Source organism: Rousettus aegyptiacus, unplaced genomic scaffold, assembly GCF_014176215.1.
Source record: "Rousettus aegyptiacus isolate mRouAeg1 unplaced genomic scaffold, mRouAeg1.p scaffold_m13_p_4, whole genome shotgun sequence".
Lineage (NCBI taxonomy): Eukaryota > Metazoa > Chordata > Mammalia > Chiroptera > Pteropodidae > Rousettus > Rousettus aegyptiacus.
Genome location: NW_023416307.1, coordinates 122,912,665 through 122,930,974, shown reverse-complemented (window position 1 = coordinate 122,930,974; position 18,310 = coordinate 122,912,665). Strand labels below are relative to the sequence as shown.

The following is an 18,310-nucleotide window of genomic DNA, read 5'->3' as shown; positions in this document are numbered from 1 at the left end:
CTGCTTTCCTCCGGCCCCAATGCTAGGTGCTTGAACCTCACGCGGCTCCAAGTGCCCACGGCCACGGCCCCTTTAAATGTGCACAGGGACGCCTCGCCCCTCGGTTCCCCCGATCCTTGACAGAGCAGAAAGAAAAAAAAAAAGCCTTCCTCTTCACGAACGAGAGGAAACGTCTAGGAGGGGGAGGAGGCGCGGCGGCGGCAGCATCGCAGCAGAAGCGCGGCGGCCAGGGTGCAGCGCGCCCCGCGAGGAGCGGGGATCCTGAGCCGACGCGACGCCGTGCGCTGCCCGGGCTACCGCCCCCTGCACGGCGCGCTCGCGCCCCCTCCCCGCCCAGCCCGCGCGGCCCCGCCCAGCCCTAGAGGCTCGCGCCCCGCGTCCCCACTTGCCCTACGCCCCGCGCGGAGTCCGGGTGAACGCGACGCCGCGCGCTGCCCCGGCCGCCGCCCTGCGCGCCCCACCATCGCGCCCCCTCCCCGCCCATCTCCTCTCCGGCCCCGCCCAGCCTCGGAGGCTCGCGTCCCGCGCCCCCCACTGGCCCTGCGCCCCGCGGGGAGTCCGGCGCGCGCCGGGGGGCGGGGCGGGCACCAGGGGGTGCAAGCCCCGCGGGGCGGCCATGGAGTGAGGCGGGGCGCGGACTTGCTCTCCGACGGAAGGACAGACGGACCGACGGGCAGCCCTGGGCTCTGCGCGCTGGAAAATGAACAGAGCAGGTAGGAGGCTCCGCGCGATCTCGGGCGCCGAGGTTCGTTCTTGAGGGAGCTCCGGCCAGGCGTTCCAAGTTGGAGCCCGCGGGGCGCCTGGAGGGACGGCGGAGAACCCCCCGAGCTTCGCAGTCTTCTGGGCTTCGGTCGAGCTATGGGCGGGTCCAGAGCCCCCTCTCCGAGGAGGCTGAGAATCATTCGGGGCCCCTGTGCGGGTCTCCCCGCCACAGGGACGCCCCCTCACTCTCGGCGAGGCGGCGCGCTCGCCATGTACGCCCTCATCCCGCTCCCACCGCAGCCCCCAGAATGAAGCTTCCCGCGGCAAGAGAGAAAGACGCCCCCTTTGCAGAGGCGACTTGATTGCGCCCCTCACCCCTGCTCCTTGGGGTCCCCTCCAGACACTCGCTAGCCCCTCATGGATCTCTCCTGGCACATGGGATCCGTCCAGGCTCTTCCCGGTACCGAGGTCTAGTCCTGATCCTTCGGCACCCGGCGAGCACCCTTACGAGGATCCCTGCTTCTTTCTCTCTTCCCAGACCCCGAGACTTGGATCTTACCCTCCGGACAGGACCCAAAAAACCTCAAATTATTCACCCCTGCAGCTCACCCTCCCTCGCAGCGCCCTGGCCCTGGCTCCCTTTGTGCTTCCCCTAGGGGACCGAATGCCGAGGGGACGCTCCTCGCCGAGGCTGAGCCGCACTCCAGGCGTTCCCTCCCACCCCTGGCGTCTCTGCCCTGTGAATCTGACTCCCCAGATTAGGGATTCCATGCAATCCAGAATGTGTTTGACAGTAAATATTAGCGAGCCCTCCAGAGGAGTGCCATTTAACAGATTTAGTGACTGAGACTCAGAGATGGGCGGTGCCTGGAATCCAGTTCCCGGGATTCCTCACGCCATCCCCTCCGAAGGCAGAAAGTTCCCTCTGAGGGAAGTTTGCAAGGGAACAACCCACTAACTTCATCTGCTTGCCAAGGAGCGATAGTCACTCTTTTTTTCTTTTTCTCTTAGAATTTAGTAAGAGGCAGCCCTCTGCCCAACCAACACCCTTGTCTGAAGCCATTCTCCAAAACACATATCCCTAAAGAAACAGGAAGCCACCATTTTGGCTGTCTTAGAACCATATCCTGCTGTGCTCTGTGAGTGTGTGTGTGTGTGTGTGTGTGTGTGTGTGTGTGTGTGTGTTGGTTTTTTCTTTTAAAAATCTTTTAATGAAAAAAGTCATTGTCTTAGGAATGAGGTGCAGACAAGAGACATTGGTTGGACTGATCTGAAAAGGAGCCACTTGGGGACTTGGGAGTGTAGCAGTCACCTCTCTGTGTCCAGGCCCTGTTGTTGCTGGGCATGAGGGCACCTGGACAATTGAGTGTAAGTCATAGGAAGGGGTGGGGGGGGGGCATAGGAGCAGGGATGTCACTTTGTAGGACTGGAAAAGGCTGGAGCAGGTCCCAGCACCAGGCCAGCCACTCCTTGGAGGAAGGTCGCCTCCTGCCTGTTCTGGCACAGCCAGGACAGAGCCAGGCTAGCTTTTTCCTATACTCCTAATAAAACTCTCTTTAAAACAATGGTGAGAGCGGTTCCAGTTTTCCCACGTTTCCCTGCATGAGGCTTGGGCAAGCCCTCCCTTTTCTGAGAATCTGGGGGATGGAGTGAACCGGAATAAACCAAGGGGCCAATTTGGTCCCAGGACATCTCAGCAGTTGCTGCTCTTGAGTCCAGCCATCCTATAATTTGTCTCCAGCATAAATCTGGTTCTTTTTTCTGTGTGATGGCAATGATAGGTGCCTGGAATGGTGTCTGTCACATTATAACTGACCAGCAAATACTAGCTAATATTTACTGGGTACATACTATGAAGCAGGCATTGCTTTTAAGTGTTTCACTTGTATCAGTTTATTTTTCCGCAGTGACCTGATGAGGTGAGTACTCTTGCTATCTCCATTTTATAGATGGGAAAACAGCTGCAGGGATTTAATGATCACTGACTTAATGGAGAGCTGAGATAGGATTGAAACACAGACTGTCTAGTTTGAGAGCCTACTTTTTAATCCAATGCCTAACACATAGTAGGTACACAGGAAATGTTTACCAGTTGACTTTGTTATTTTATGTCTGTTATTTTTTTTTTGAACTTTTCAACAGCCTTAAGAAAAATGGGGGTATTTCTTCCATGTTACCAAGAAAGAAACTGAGGCTCAGGGAGGCAAAGTGGTATGCCCAAGATCACACACTTGATGTGTGGCAGAGCTGGGATTGGAGTCCACGACTGAGCCTGGGGCTCATGCTCTTCCCACTCTGGTCCACGCTATCTTCCCAGTAAGTGCCCTGTTGTGGATCACTGGACTAGCTTAACAGCAGCTTAATTAGAAATCATCAGGCTTGGCATGGACATTCCAGCAGGCACCCAGGAATGAAAGTTAAATTAAGATGCAATTGGAAGGTGAAATTGGAAGATAATTACTCTTGGAACATATGGTTATGAGAGTTCCAGGGGGAGTATAGTGAACTACAGTTGAAATGACTTGGGGACTGAAGACAGAAATGTCAGGGGACAGCATAAGAAGAACCATGAGTTTAATAGGCTGTAGTCAGCCAGAGCAGAAGGCACTGACTGGTGAAGTCCCTTCACTCTACAGATTGGGAAACCGAATCTCATGAAGCAGAAGGGACTTGTCCAAAATCACACCTCCAGTTAAGGGCAGAGCCAGGAGTGGAGATTAGAGCTCTCGACTCCCAGTCCAGTGCTCCATCCAGCACCCATTCAAATTGAACCTCTACATAGCTGACAAGGGAGCAGCAAGCACGAATGTGTGAGTGACAGATATTTAATTAAAGTAGAGAAAGAAAATATAAACTTGTATAGGGGACTGGTTGGGGGTGATTTCTATCACCAGAAGCTGTCAAAAATCTCTTCCTCCTGTCGCTGTGGTTCCTTAACCCCCCAGCTAATTCTTGGCATCTTGGCTTGAAGGGTATTTGCATTTAAGTCATCTTCAGGCATAGCAAATTGCCAGCAGGTCCTGGGCATTGATAACTCAGGCTGGAGAGAGTGTTACCCCCAGACTCTGTGATACAGAGAGAGAGAAGGTTCATGCACCAGCCAGAGGGAGTCAGGAGACAGCAGAGGGTCTACCAGCTCCATCCATGCTGGGTTCTAGATAGTCAGAAAGTTACCCAGAAGAGAAAGCCCCAGCTCTTATTTATCCTGTAATCCCTCTACCCCCATCATACTCAGACTTAGCCAAACTGGACTCGTTACCATACTGCCAAAGGGCTTTACATCCAACTACCTCTGGGCCTCTGCATACTCTGTTCCTCTACCTTTTGTATTTTGAAATTCTCCCTGTCCTTCACCGTGCACCTCAATGCTACCTCTTTCCTGAGCCTTCTCCAGCCAGAGTGGGTCCGAGACCCAGATAGCTTGGTACCAAGGTCAGGGTCTCTATCTGGTTCTTTTTTGTGAGGAAGGCAGGGAAGGAGCAGAGCTGGAATCCCTCACACTCCCTTTATTTTCTTTACTCCCTCCTCAGCCCCTTCTCTCTCCCGCCTTGCCCTTGCTCTTTTCTCTGTCCACAGTCCTTTGCTTGGTAATCTCACCAGGTTCTTGCCTTAAATTCCATCTCTGTGGCAGATATTTCCAGCCAGACCAATCCCCAGAGCCCAGACTACAATACCCAAAGGCCCACTTAATATCTCCATCGTGGTGTGATAGATAACTCGAATCTAACATGTGCTAACTGAAATTCTGGTTTCTCTCCCCAGCACCTATAGGCTTCCCCAGCTTAGTTGGTGGCAACTTCACTTTTCCAGTTGCTCCAGCTCAAACCTTGGAGTTGTTCTTGACTTCTCTCTTTCTCTTATACCTCCTATTCAGATCGTCTGTACATCCCGCCAGCTCTACCTTCAGATTTGGAATCTGACTCTTTTTGACCACCTCCACTGCTACCAGGCAGGTTCAAGCCTCCATCATCTCTTGCCTGATTATCACAAGAGGCTCTTCACTGGTCTACTTGCGCCCACCCTCACCACTTCTGTTTGTTTCAGTACATTAGCCAGAACATGCATGTCTTTTTGCTCAAGCTCCTTCATAATCTACACCCTCTCCACAACCCTTCTGACTTCATCCCTGCTTCCCCTTCTCACTCGCTCACTCCACTCTGGCCTCCTTGTATATGCCAGGTCAGTCCTGGATTCCTTTCCTGTATTATCTTCTCAGTGAGGCTTATCCTGGTCACTCTATTTAAAATTGCAAAAACCCCCAAGTCCTGATCTTTTCTCATAGACTTTATGATCATCTAACATATGACAGGTAATATACTTATCCTTTTATATTGCTTATTTCTCACCACTCGAACATAAGGACCATGGGGGATAAGATCTTTGTTTTATTTATTGATGTATCCAGAGATTCTAGATGAATACCCAGCACATAGTAGGTGCTCAGTAAATACCTATTTAATGAAATTTGATTAAAGGAAGTTGGATGGGAGCAAATGAAAACCAGTCATCCACTTTATGGTCAGTTAGTACTTCTGAGCTTGGGATTCAGCATTACGTACACTGCTCACTTGACTAGCTGTCCCTGGTCTCTTTGGCCTCAGTGTCCCTGCATTTTTCTCTTTGCTTCCCTAGAAGCTGGGAGCCCAGAGTCTCCACTGTAAAGGAGATGCTCAGCGGCAAGAAAGACAAGGTTGAGGTTCAGGTGACTGCAGCAAGAAACCCACATTCTACCTGGGCCCTGCTTCAGATTTTCTGAGTTACCCTGTGCCAGTCACCTGCCCTCTCTTTGCCTCCATTTTCTCATCTTTCTATGAGGGGTCAGACGAGGCTTTTGTGATTCTAGTATCCTTTGATCTCAGAGTGGATGCAGATGAAACTCCCTGAGCTTCAAAGCTGGAAGCAGGGCATGGACGCTGTATATTTGTCATTCCTAGGGGTCTCTGTGGGAAAGGCATTTTCTTGCAGAATCACGCCTCAGACGCCCACTGTAACCTTTCCCGAGGAGACGACACCCATGGATCAATAGCTTGATTGGATGAAGGATGGGGTGAGGGTGGGGGCGATGCAGCTGAGGTGATGGTCGTTTTTCATGGCCCTTTTGTCCCTCTGTCAGATCTCATGGCGCCCATGTGAAATACCACCTGTTAAGGATGAAAAATGAGACTCCTCACACCCAAAGGTGCCACTGCCTGACACCTTATGCGGAGAGCTTAAAACTAATATTACATAATATATAAATATATTTTATATGTTTATATGAAAGTAAGAGCAAGACTTATACCAGGGGAAGTTGTGGGGTAGGAAAAGACAGATTTTATTATAATAATAATAGCTACTGTTTATTGTGTACTATTATGCGAAGGCTTGCTACTAAGCACTTTTAATATATATTTTTAATCTTCACAACAACCCCTTGAGAGTAGGTGTTACTGTTGTACCCATTTTACAGATGAGGGAACTGAGTTTCAGTTTCATAGCTTATAAGAGGCAAAGCCATATTTTGAACCCAGATCAGCTAGGCTCCAAAGGCTCACTCTGTTATTTCACATTGAGCTTAACTGTTTAAGCTCCAAATTTATGGGTTTTTTTTTTTCTGTTTTGTTTAGTTTTTGCTAATCTGGACAGATATTTTTCTAACTAAGGACATAGTTGATTGGTTATGGAAACTAGGAGTTAGGAAGTCACATATAACATCTTGAAGACTCTGGGTTATTCTCTGTATTTCAGTGTCAGGCCTGGGCATTGATGCAGGTGAATGTAGGTGTAGGTTAGGGGGTTGGTGCAGTGGGTACCTTAGCAGTGGGTACTTTGACAGCTGTGCCTCGTATCTCTCTTACCTGCTGTCAGCTACCACATCTTACAGCTGCAGTGTTCCTGCTCTAACCTATCCCCCAACTCCTTCTGATTAGCTGTGCACTGGGAAACCAGACAACCAAGTTCATTAGATGTATATGCAAAGCACAAGTAAAGAGGCTCTGAAATGAGGCCCTTTTAGAAATGGAGAGCATGGGCTTCGTAACCCTGTATTATTTACTATTTCAGGCCTTTCTTCTTTCTTTTGGGGCCTCAGCCGAATTTAACATAGTCCTTCCAGTTTAGGGAGATGATACTGACTTTGGCTTCAGATATCTTGAAATTGAGGTGCCAATGGGGTAGTCCCATGGAGATGTCTCCAGTCAGGGTTGTGCTGACCAGTATCATAGCCACTTGAAATTTGGCTGGTCTGATTTGTGAGCTCTTGAAATGTGGCTAGTCTGATCCGCGATATGCTATATGTGTAAAATACACTTAGATAAAAAAGGATGTCAAATATCTCATTAATAAACTTTGTATATTGATGACATGTTTATCTAAATGTGAGTCATTGATTGCATATGATATTCCAAATAATGAGTTGAAAAAACTGTATTGTTAAAATTAATTTCACCTGTTTCTTTTTCACATTTTAATGTGGCTATGCGAACATTAAAAATTACATATGTAATGATAAATGTGGCTCACAGTATATCTCCGACGGACAGCCCTGGATTAGATTCGACTGAGATTAGGTGCTGCAAAGATTTACCTGAGAGTCAAATGCATGCGGAGGAGAAGAGTTTGCTGACAGACCTCTAGGCCCTCTGCTCCACCTTCCTTCTGGCCAGGCTGGCATTCTGAGGCTGCTTGGCATCAAACCCAAGTCTTAGTTGGGGTGGAACTGTGAAATGATACTGGGATGAAGGAAGACTTGTACATCCTAATCCATGTGCAGTGGGGAGCCAGGCAGTGCTTTTGGAGCAGGGCTGTCAGGTGGAGTTGGATTCTTGGACATCTGCCTTCCTTACTCTGTCCGCAGTCTGGCCAGGGGAGTGGGCAGCTACTCTCTTTACCCTTCTATTTGTCCAGGTTCCTCCCATCCTGCAAAATTTAGCTGGAATTTTACCTTCTCCAAGAGATCTTCCCTACTCATGGCAACTCTTGCCTCTCAAACTCCTGCTGTACGTACAATGTGTACCACATCTTTTATTCTTCTATGGTCAGTAGATCCTCACCATCCACAAAGGAAGAGGCCTTTTGCAAATATTCATATATTTTCTCCCATGAAATTTGGATGCCATGAAATTTGGATGCAGGGCACATAGCTGGACATCATTCTTGAAAAATGTAGAATTCAGAGGTGACCCTCAGAAGAACCATACATCACTGTCATAAGCTTTTAGTGTATCATTCTTGAAGGAATGAGATAATGGCTATTCAGTCATAATATTCCAAGGACTCGCAGCTCTGTCCTCTAATTGTTCTGTTAGTCTTTCTCCCTAACTCAACTGTGATTAGCCAGCAGGGATGTTCTTCTCTTCTTGACCCTAGAAGACTGTAATCTACAGTGCTGTGTGTATAGATGCAGGTATTCAATGAATTAACTGTAGAATGAGTGTAAGTTCCATGAGGGCAGCAGGGATGGTGACTTGTCAAGTTCAGCATTGTCTCGTGGGTACCTGGCACATAGAAAGCATTTAATAAGTAGTTGTCGAATGAATGAGTACAATGATACACACCTTTATTTGAGTGCAAGATATCATTCAGTTGGGTTTTGTTGGTGGGACTGTGTGTAGAACAAAGGTGTAGTCACTTTGTTTACAGAGTAACTCTTCAGTGGAAGGTTAAGGTATTGTAAAGATGATGGTGGAGGCATAAACCCAGGCAGAATATAATAGATTGGGTTGACATGGGCTGGGAAATCTTCTTAATTGTTCTGTTAAAAATGGTTAAGTTGGAGTGGAAATAAAGGAAACTGTACCTTTTTTCTCTTTTTCTCTATTTTTATCCTTTAGATTCACCAAAACCACCAGTTGCTCCCAAGCCAAAGACTGTCAGTCCCCTCACACCAGTGACTACACCCAAATTATCTTCGTCACCCCGGCCTGACAGTCTTCACAGTCCTAACTCCATGTCGAGGGGGCCAAAACCCCCCATTGCGCCTAAGCCCAGGCTGGACACCTCCAACGAGTGGAGAGCCAGTGTGTATATGATCAACAGCTTGAACAAATGCAGCAATGGGAAGCTGCTCTGTGTAGACAGGGGGCTTTATGACGAGCAGCAGTCCAACCTGGAGTGCCCCGAGGCTGAGGCCGATGAGGATTACATCGTGGTCCCCAGGGCTCTGCCAAGAGAGGACGAACCCAGGGGTGGCGACTCTGTGGAGAATGCAGTCATGGTGGCTCCAGATGCCGCTAGCGAAGAGGAACACCAGGAGGGAAGTGAGGAGGAGGGGACGGGAGCTGCTGAGGACGTGTCAGCCCCAGCTGAAGTTGCACTGAGTGGAGGGGAAGACGAAGGTGTAGCCCCCTCTCCTGAGAATACGGGGGCAGATGACTGTGCCCAAGACCCAGGAGCAGAGGAGAAGAAGCTCACAAGTGAGGAGGAAGAGAAGCTTGCAGAAGACAACATGTACAACCCGGAGCACAGGGGCACTTGGGATGGAGAGGCGGTCTTTCCGAGTGATACCATTCTCACTCAAGTCAATGTAGAGGGTCCAGCAGCTCCTGGAAAGGATCCCAGACCCCCTGGGGCACCCAGGGAGGCAGAGGAGGACGATGAGGCAGGCTGTGCCAATGAAGAACCAGGGGAGCCAGATGAGGGTGTGGATTTTGATAGGCCCACTGAGAGGGGCGCAGAAGATGCCAGTGAGGAACCCCTGGAGAATGAGGAATTGGCCACAGGTGTCCAGGAGATGAAGACAGCTGTAGATAGCCCTGAAATCTCTGAGGAGGAGTGTGCAGGTGCCACAGGCAGTGGCAACCAAGATGATCAGGATGAACAACCTGACCAAGATGTGAAAATTGACCGAGAAGAAGTGGAAGCAGTTACTGAAGAGGCGGGAGAAGATGCTGGAGAAGGTGAAGATGCCGTGCAGGATGATCCTGCTGAGGAGAGCTGCCAGATCATTCCTTTCGAGGGTGACTGTATGGACGACTTCATGACTTCACTCTCAGGAAGTCCCTACGAGTTCTTCCCTACCGAGAGCACCTCTTTCTGTAGCGAAAGCTATGCTCCGCTTTCTGAGTCAGCAAAAGGCTTAGAGGCAGAACAGGAAGCAAAGTCAGGGGAATGTGCAAAGCAAGATGCAGTGGCTGGAACTTTGTGTGGCCAGCATGGCTCCCTGCAGAGTGGCTCTGGGGAGGGCCCTTCTGTCCCCGATGTGGTGATAATGTCGGAGGATGAGGATGCCATAGATGACGCACTCACCAATCCCTACGAGATGGGAGTTGATCTGGCATGTGGAGCTGACCCTGGAGAGGGAGTAAAGCCTGAGACACAGGCTTCATTAGACACCCTGAGTGGTTATGGCACGAAAGAAGTAGACTGTGATGCTGAAGGTGGCCTGGTCTCCATCGATAGGAAGAACATCATCTCAAGGGCCAGGCCCCACTCTGGGAAGGTGGCTGGCTACGTCCCAGAAACTGTCCCGGAAGAAACTGGACCAGAAGCTGGCTCATCAGCCATTGGCATTGGAGGTGCCACCGAGGAGGCAAGAAAGATGGTTCTGTCATTGGAGGGGAAGTCACTGGAAGCCAACAGGGCCTTGCCAGCAAAGCCCAGAGCCTTCAGTTTATACCCTCGATCATTCTCTGTGGAAGGCCGAGAGATCCCAGTCTCTGTGTACCGAGAGCCTGAGGTGTCTGGCTTAGACAACCATCGGATCAAAAGGAAAGATGACAATCTCTCTCTGCCCTGTGTGATTGGTTCCTCCGGGAGTTTCTCCCAGAGGAACCACCTTCCGTCCAGCGGCACCTCCACACCATCATCTGTGGTTGACATCCCACCACCTTTTGACCTGGCTTGCATCACCAAAAAGCCCATCACAAAGAGCTCTCCTTCGCTTCTGATTGAGAGCGAGCCTCCAGACAAGCACAGCAAGAAGAAGAAATCGTCCTTTAAGCGGTTCCTGGCGTTAACATTTAAGAAGAAGACCGAGAACAAAGTGCATGTGGATGTCAACGTGTCTTCTTCCAGGTCCTCTTCGGAATCCAGCTACCACGGGCCTTCCCGGCTTCTCGAAATTGACCGCAGGAGCCTCAGTAACTCCCCTCAGCTTAAGACCCGGACTGGCAAGCTCCGGGCTTCCGAGTCACCCTCCTCCCTCATCTTCTACAGGGATGGCAAGAGGAAAGGTGTCCCCTTCAGCAGGACGGTGTCCCGAGTGGAGTCCTTCGAAGACCGTTCCCGGCCCCCCTTTCTGCCCTTGCCCCTGACCAAGCCCCGGTCCATCTCATTCCCCAATGCCGACACTTCGGACTATGAGAATATTCCAGCCATGAACTCGGACTATGAGAATATCCAGATCCCTCCCCGAAGGCCTGCAAGGGCTGGGACATTTACGAAGCTGTTCGAAGATCAGAGCAGAGCTCTGTCCACAGCAAACGAAAATGATGGCTACGTGGACATGAGCAGCTTCAATGCCTTTGAGAGTAAACAGCAGAGCACAGAGCAGGAAGCAGAAAGGTACCGTGAAATTAGTTTTCTTTGTTGTGTAGCAAATGTAACTGAGAAATAAACTTTGGCATAGGGGAAAAAGGGACTTGCTTTTTTGCCTCAAGCTGTATTTCTAGCTCTGTGACTTGGGGTCAGTGGCTTTACCTCTGTGAACCTCAGTTACTTCATCAGTGAAGTGGGATTCATGCTACCTTATAGCAGAGTGTTTGAGAAGATCAGAGTAAATAATCTATGTGAAAGTATTGTCTAAAATGCCAAATTTGATACAAATGCGAGCATGTATATTTGCATTATTTGGTGGACATTTCTCATCTAGGTAGATGGCTTTGCTACTCCCCTCTGGGAAAGTCACCAAAAGAGAATGTTCTGGAATCTTGCCAAACTAAATATCTTTCACCATCAGGAAAATACCCTAAATTGAGATTGATACATTTTTATTATGTAAATATACACTCTATTGAAGGTAACTAGAAAAGACTATTTAAATTGTTTAAAAAGCCAAGGGTGCCCTGAGCTAAATTTCTGAATAGAAGTCTTTGAGAGGTATATGTAAGCTGATTTTTAGGGGGAACTCATTCACCTTGGAAGTGAGAGTAAAACACTGAAATTATTGACAACAGTGGGGGTTTTCTGACCCCACCTTTCCAAGACCAACTGAATGCCCTTATTAATCATCCCACGTGGATAATTGCCAAAGCTTGCCGTTCCTTCCATATTTGGATGCAACTTAAAAGTGATGCCTTTCTATCCCAACCATTATACTCTTTGGAGGCACCTGATCCGAATTAATGAAAAGCCAAAATAGTTATGATTTTAAAGGAAATCCTGATTTTTTTTTCCCCCTGTGTACACTAACTTAGCCCAGTCCCAGACAGATGTGGCTGCTAGGGCTTCCTAGGGGACCTGCAGTAACAAATAGATAAGGATGATTTGCAATTAGCGTTAGCCGTCGCTGGAGTATAGACGCTGGAAGTGTTTGTATGGTTTATTCTCTTGAGTTTTTCACATGGTTCCCCACCCTGGTTCCATCTTCTCCCTACCCCAAGCCCGGGCGAGGCTATTAATTAGTTCTTTCTTGGATGAACTAATTGTTTGCTGGAGCAGAGGTCAACACCAGCGGTGCTGGAAGAACTGAGTTTAGTTCGGATAATGTGAATGTGTGTGAAGAGGACACGAGGGGCAGAGCCGACAAGGTCATTGCATCAGTAGTTATCAGCAGGGTTTGATGAGACCCAGCCCTAGCTCAATTGCCTCCTAGCACTAAATATAGCTAAACTTTGAAGCCACAAAATCTCCGTAGTGGAAAGGATCTCAACAGGCATATGGTCAAACCTCCCACCTCTAACAGGTCTCTCTTGATGGAGTCTGTGCTTGAATTCCTCAAGCCACAGGGAATTCACCACCTCTCAGAGCTGCCTCCCCTGTGCTAGGTACTCTTAAGTTTTTCTTTCTGACTGAGGCAAAAGCTACCTCCCTTTAATATCCCTACCCCGCTCATGCTGGCTCTTCTCTCTCAAGCCAGGTGAGTGAGCCCATTTTCTCTTTTGTGTATGACAGCCCTTCAGAATTGAAATCTGCTTCTGTAGAATCACAGAATGTCTGAAGGGAACTTCAGACATTTGGTTTTGTTACAGAGGAGGAAACTGAGACACAAAAAGGGAAAGGGACTTGCCAAGGGTCTCTGAGCAAATTAGTGGAGATATCAGTTCTAGCACTCAAATTTCCCGACTCTTGGTTCAGGAATTTGCAGTGAATTATGTGAAGGGATGCCGGGTCTGGTTTGTGCATGCTGCTCACTATGAGACCCCAGGCTACATTCACCTTTTAATCTGTATGTAGTGCCCCAATGGGGTTATGCAGTATATAAGCTACTTGGCCATATGCAGAGAGGCCTTGTGGCCTCGGTCTGTACTTTGTCCAAAAAAACAAAACAAAAGATTCCTTCATTCAAGCTAACATGACTTTAAGGGAATAAAATGCCCAAGAAAATGCGAATACTTCCATATCTTGACTGCTTTCTGTGTGCTAGGTGCTTTCCCTGCATGATCTCACATTTGATGCTACAGCCTGGGGGCTTGGTTGAGTATCCTAAACTGTCAGACTCTGAATTTCAAAAGCACTGTTGCCCCCCTCTGATACTATTCCGCTAAAGGCCAGACTGACTGGGATAAATCTGTGCAGGAACCACATCCTCCTGGACGTCAATCAGCAAGCAAAGCTTTCTTCCGTTTTCCTGCAAGAAACAGATGGAAGCAGAGGGGGAGAAAAATCCCCCCTTTGGGCTGGAACAGGTCTGGGCAAGGGACGTTTCAGACACATCAAGTCGAGAGGCACAAGGGACTGCTTTGGGAGAGGGGGCCCCACTATTGCTTTGCCTGAATAGGAGCTTTGAGAATCTAGTGGAAGGGTGCCACTGATCTAAGATGCATACCTAGCGGCGCTTCAGATTGGACAGGCTGAGTGGGTGGTGAGGCAGTTCCTCCTTCTGCCACTTGTCCTGTCTCCACACCTTGCTTGAGTATGAGGATCAGAGGCAAAAATCAGAATGAATGAATACCAACAGTCCTGAAAGAGCACAGGGCAGTACTTCCAGTGCATCGGGAGAAGTGGGTTCAAAGCCCACTCATCACTGACTTCCTATGGTGTCTTGGAAAGGGTTGGGCCACAGTTTGCTCATCTGTAAACTGGTAAGATTGGAGCAGATCTGTATTTCTCAACCATCCACCTTTCCTGTAACACCTTTATATTTCTGTTACACCACCTATGCTCTTAGTTGTCTTTAAAGAAATCACCTTTTTTACTTAAGAAATATTTAGAAAGGAAATTTTATGTCACTATTGGGAAGTGGAAAAACAGTATCAGTTGCCATAAATAGAAGACAACTGTACAAATAAGATACAAAGGAAAGTAAGCTAACAGTGGTAAAGTCTGGCTTGAGGTTATTACTTGCCAAGGCTGTGAGCTGAAGGCTTGGTCCCTTTGTTAAACAGGGAGAGGTGTTAAAGACATCCTGGCACCACACAGAGACTTTCTACTTGGCATAATCAGAAAGATTCATAAGGACTGAAAAGGGAATAACTCTCTCGTGGTGTGATTCAATGTTATTTAAATACAAGTCCTTTTTCCACTAAAAGTACCTCCCATCAAGAAACTGAGGAATATATAATAGAATTCAGAGAGCCTTTAGGGACCCCTAAATCAGAGCAGCAGCTCAGGGGCTAATGGATGATGATAAACTTCTATGCAGTTACTTCCCCTGAGATTTGTATACACAGATGTAACATTTTAGGAGCTATAATAATATTCTTATTAATGACCTTCTATCTTATAAAATAAAGGTGTACACATTGTTACCTATGTACATTTTCCCCATGGTATACAAAAAAAGCTTTTTGTCATCCTTTAAAGTGTATCCCCAAATATTCCCTTTTTCCTAAATTGACCCTTATGCACAAAAAAAGGGGATGAGGCTGGAGTTTTAGTTTAACACTCTTACTTTTCAAATAGGATGTTTTGGTTGGGGGAACCCAGTCTTGACTTCTGAATATCCCATGGCATCTCAGTATGTTGGTTATGCACCAGGAGCTTGATAAATGGGTATTGATGACCAGGGGTTTTATGATTCCATGTGAGTTGGTGATTTTGAGCTTCACAAGGGTTCCAGAAAGAACTATCACTTATAAGTTCCAATCTTCAGCGACACAGTGGCCGATGCTTTGGATATATTTATTAAATACTTGGTTGATGCAAAACACCAAAAAAAAAAAAAATTGGTTTGTTCTAAGTGTCTCATTTAAAGGTCCATAATTGTCTGTTTTATGCATGATGCTGAGTCTTCCTTAATCACAGCATTATATACATCACAGATCCCCGATGCCACTTTTCTCCAACATTTCATTATGAAAATGTTAAAACTTACAGAAAAGTTGAGTTTTTACAGTGACTGTCTGTACGCCCGTCACATAGATCATAGCATTAACATGTTACCACGCTGGCTTTCATATCTTTCTGTCCAGCGCTCTCTCTATCCATTAATGCATATTGGTTTTGGTGTGTATGTAGTGGCTTTTTATGTTTACAGTGAAAACACTGCAGCCCAGGGAGAGCCTGTGAGAGCACAGAGATAGACTTTTGAGCCAAGCTGCCTGGATTTCAGTCTACACGCCAGCACTTACTATGTGTGTGACTTCAGACAAATTACTTATCTCTCTCTGCCTCAGTTTCTTTATTATCTCTAAAAGGGCATGGTAACAGTACCTGCCTCATAATGTCATTAAGACTACGCAAGTTAATACAACCCATAGCGAAGTGATCAGTAAGCATTAGCTGTTATTAAGTGACATGACCAAGGTCACATAGTGATGGGTGCAGTATTAAAATTTGATTCCAGGGGTATGGGTGGAGAGTCTGATTCCTGTTACTATGGGGTGTCTCTGTTTTTCTGTCTCTGTCTCTGTCTCTCTCAAGACTGTTCTTCTGCACGTTTGACTCAGTGTTCAGGATATTACATCGGTAAAATTGGGACCATGAACTTGCAAACTTTAGCAGTGGGATGTGGCATCAGCATTAGTTCTAACTCTTGCATGAGATGGGGTCATGCAGGAGTTAGGACTAACAACAGCCTGAGCAGTACTGATGTGGCATTTTTAGCAGCCTCTTACACCAAGGGCACTGCAGGACCATTACGATTCCATTATCATAATAGGAATGCCTTTCTCTGTGACTGACTATAGCTGTGATTTCACTTATAATTCTCGATTAGTTAGGCATGTTAGGACTTTCCAGTCTCCATTTTTCAGGTGAGAAAAACTGAGGCCCAGTGAAGTGGTGTAGACTAGTGGTCCCCAACCTTTTTGACACCAGGAACTGGTGCTGCTATGAGAATCTAATGCCTGGTGATCTGACGTGGAGCTGAGGCGGTGATGCCAGTGCCAGGTAGTAGTTGCAGATACAGACGAAGCTTCACTTGCTCACCAGCCGCTCTCCTCCTGCTGTGTAGCCCAATTCCTAACAGGCAATGGATGGCCTGGGGCTTGGGGACCCTTGATATAGATTATCCTCTATCACATAGGTAGTAAGTAGTTAAACCAAGATTCGAACCCAAGTCTTTCTGACCCTCAGTCCAGTGCTCTTTTCATTACCCATTTTCTTTGGTTGCAAAATGTTAGCTGGTGGTTTTCATCCCGTATCTGCCAAGTGTCCCTCTTGCAGGAGACAGGCTAGCACAGGCACTTTTATAATGTCGGCTTTGCTAATTGGTCCAAAGGAATCAAGGAAAAGTGAAAGGACACATTTTTTCCCCTTTCTTTGATGGCTGCTGGGTTTGTTGCTCTGTTGGCAGTTTGTCAAGAAGACTGACAAGCTTTCCTTGAACTGGCTAATGAGGTACTTAGATATCTTTCCCTCCCTCAGGGCCATGGTGGGACCCTTGCCTTCCTGTGGTCAGGTATGCCTGCAGAGCAGCCAGGAGCTCTGGGTTTGGAGCAGGCCATCTGTTTAGGATCTGCTGTTCCTTGGGGGAGCTTCAGATGATCCAGGCCACCTGGGAGCAGCAGTTCATGAGTGTTTGTGCCTTCCAGAGAGAGCTATGGAAAGTCCAAGGCCCAGCATTTCAGGACTCTCTTCTCCCAGCCCGGATTCTTATAGAGCTGTTCTTCGTTAGAATTCAGTTTGAATGGCATGCCCAAAAGTTTGAGGAAAAGGAGTGGGAAAATCATTGAATATTTTGGCTAATTGATGATGACCATTTGAGAAATGAGTAATTTTTGGCAAGGAACTGTGCCAAGTGAAGTATGGAAGGAGATGGCAAGGTGGACCAGGCACCATAACTTATTTCGGTGGATGTATGGTGGGGTGGAGGGAGGGTCCCTGAAATACAAGATAGAAAATGCTCAGGACCAAAAGAGTAGAAGTCCAAAGGGAAGGCAGGATGGCTTCATGGACAGGGAGGTATTTGACTGGATACTGAAGGAAAAGTAGGATTTCGAAACGTAGAGATAGGAGAAAGGGTTGAGAACATACAAAGAAACATAGGACCATGGTTTTTAGTAGGTAAAGCTGCAGTGAAAATGATTTGATCTTACTTCAGAAGATACCTTGGTATCTTTACTCTGGAAAACAGTTCACATTGCAGACATGAAGATATGGAGGAGATTGGGTTGAACGGCTTAAGGACTAAAACACCCCTTTTTCTAATTTCCAGTTCTTATAGCAGAATGTTGCACTGGCTCAGCTAATTCACTCATTTCTTCTAACATTTATTGAGCATCTACTCACCTGTCAGCTACTGTTCTAGGTAGTAGAGGGATGAAGGTCCCTGCCCTCAAGCCATTTCAGTCTGACTGGGAAGAGAGACTCCTAGAGGTCTTTAAAACCTGGTATGATAAAGGCTTTGTTAGAGGTCCCTCTAAACAATTCTAGAGACAGGTAAGGTGGGTATTGCCAGAGGAACAGGAGTTCATGATGGAGACAAACAGTCCAGAAGGAGCACAAGCCTGTGCCTGAGTCTGGGGTTAAGAAAGAACCTTCAAGTGTTCAGATGGAGCTCAGTATGCAGGTCTGTGAGATGAAGCTGGGGAGGCGGGTTGAGGCCCAGCCAAGAAGGGCCTTGTATAGAAGGCCTTGGTACCTACCCCCTGAGCAGTGGGGAGTCAGCGTGCGTTTTCAGCAGGGTTGTGCCACGATGAGGATGGTGCATTGTCACAGACACCTCGTTGGCTGGTGGAGAGTGGAGAGAATGGAGAGATGGGAAGCAGGGAGATTAATCAAGAGGCTGTTGCAATGGTCCCCTTCAGAGCAAATGAAGACCAAGCAGGGCTGCGGCCATGGAAAGAAGAGGAGTGGAGTTCTGGCACTAGAATGTCCACAGCGACCCAGTTCTCCAGTGTCAGCTCCAGGGCCAGCTTATGTCTGCCTTTGCGTTTCTCTTCTCATTCTTTTATTTATATGTTACAGTCTGTCTGGTCCCAAATAAATAAAAGATTTGAGTTGATTTCCAATAAAAAACATAGCAAGAAATAATAAGAATTCAGTCCTTAAAAAAAAAAAAAGTTAAATGATAAAAGCCAAGTCATAAAATTGGGGAAGGTAATTGTATAGGCAATCCAGACCAAGAATAGAGAGACCGCCATTAAAA

At 47.4% G+C, this 18,310-nt stretch overlaps 1 protein-coding gene across 5 annotated transcripts in view; it reads left to right on the top strand.

Moving 5' to 3' along the window:
• Positions 1-593: 593 nt before the first annotated feature.
• FGD5 (FYVE, RhoGEF and PH domain containing 5) overlaps positions 594-18,310 on the top strand; it is a 109,856-nt gene continuing 92,139 nt past the window's right edge. For all 5 annotated transcript variants that reach the window (XM_016122034.2, XM_016122033.2, XM_016122032.2 and 2 more), the window contains exons 1-2: positions 594-713; positions 8,514-11,184. In XM_016122034.2, the coding sequence (XP_015977520.2) occupies positions 701-713; positions 8,514-11,184 (2,684 nt within the window). In that variant the 5' untranslated portion in view covers positions 594-700. The remainder of the gene's footprint in view (positions 714-8,513; positions 11,185-18,310) is intronic.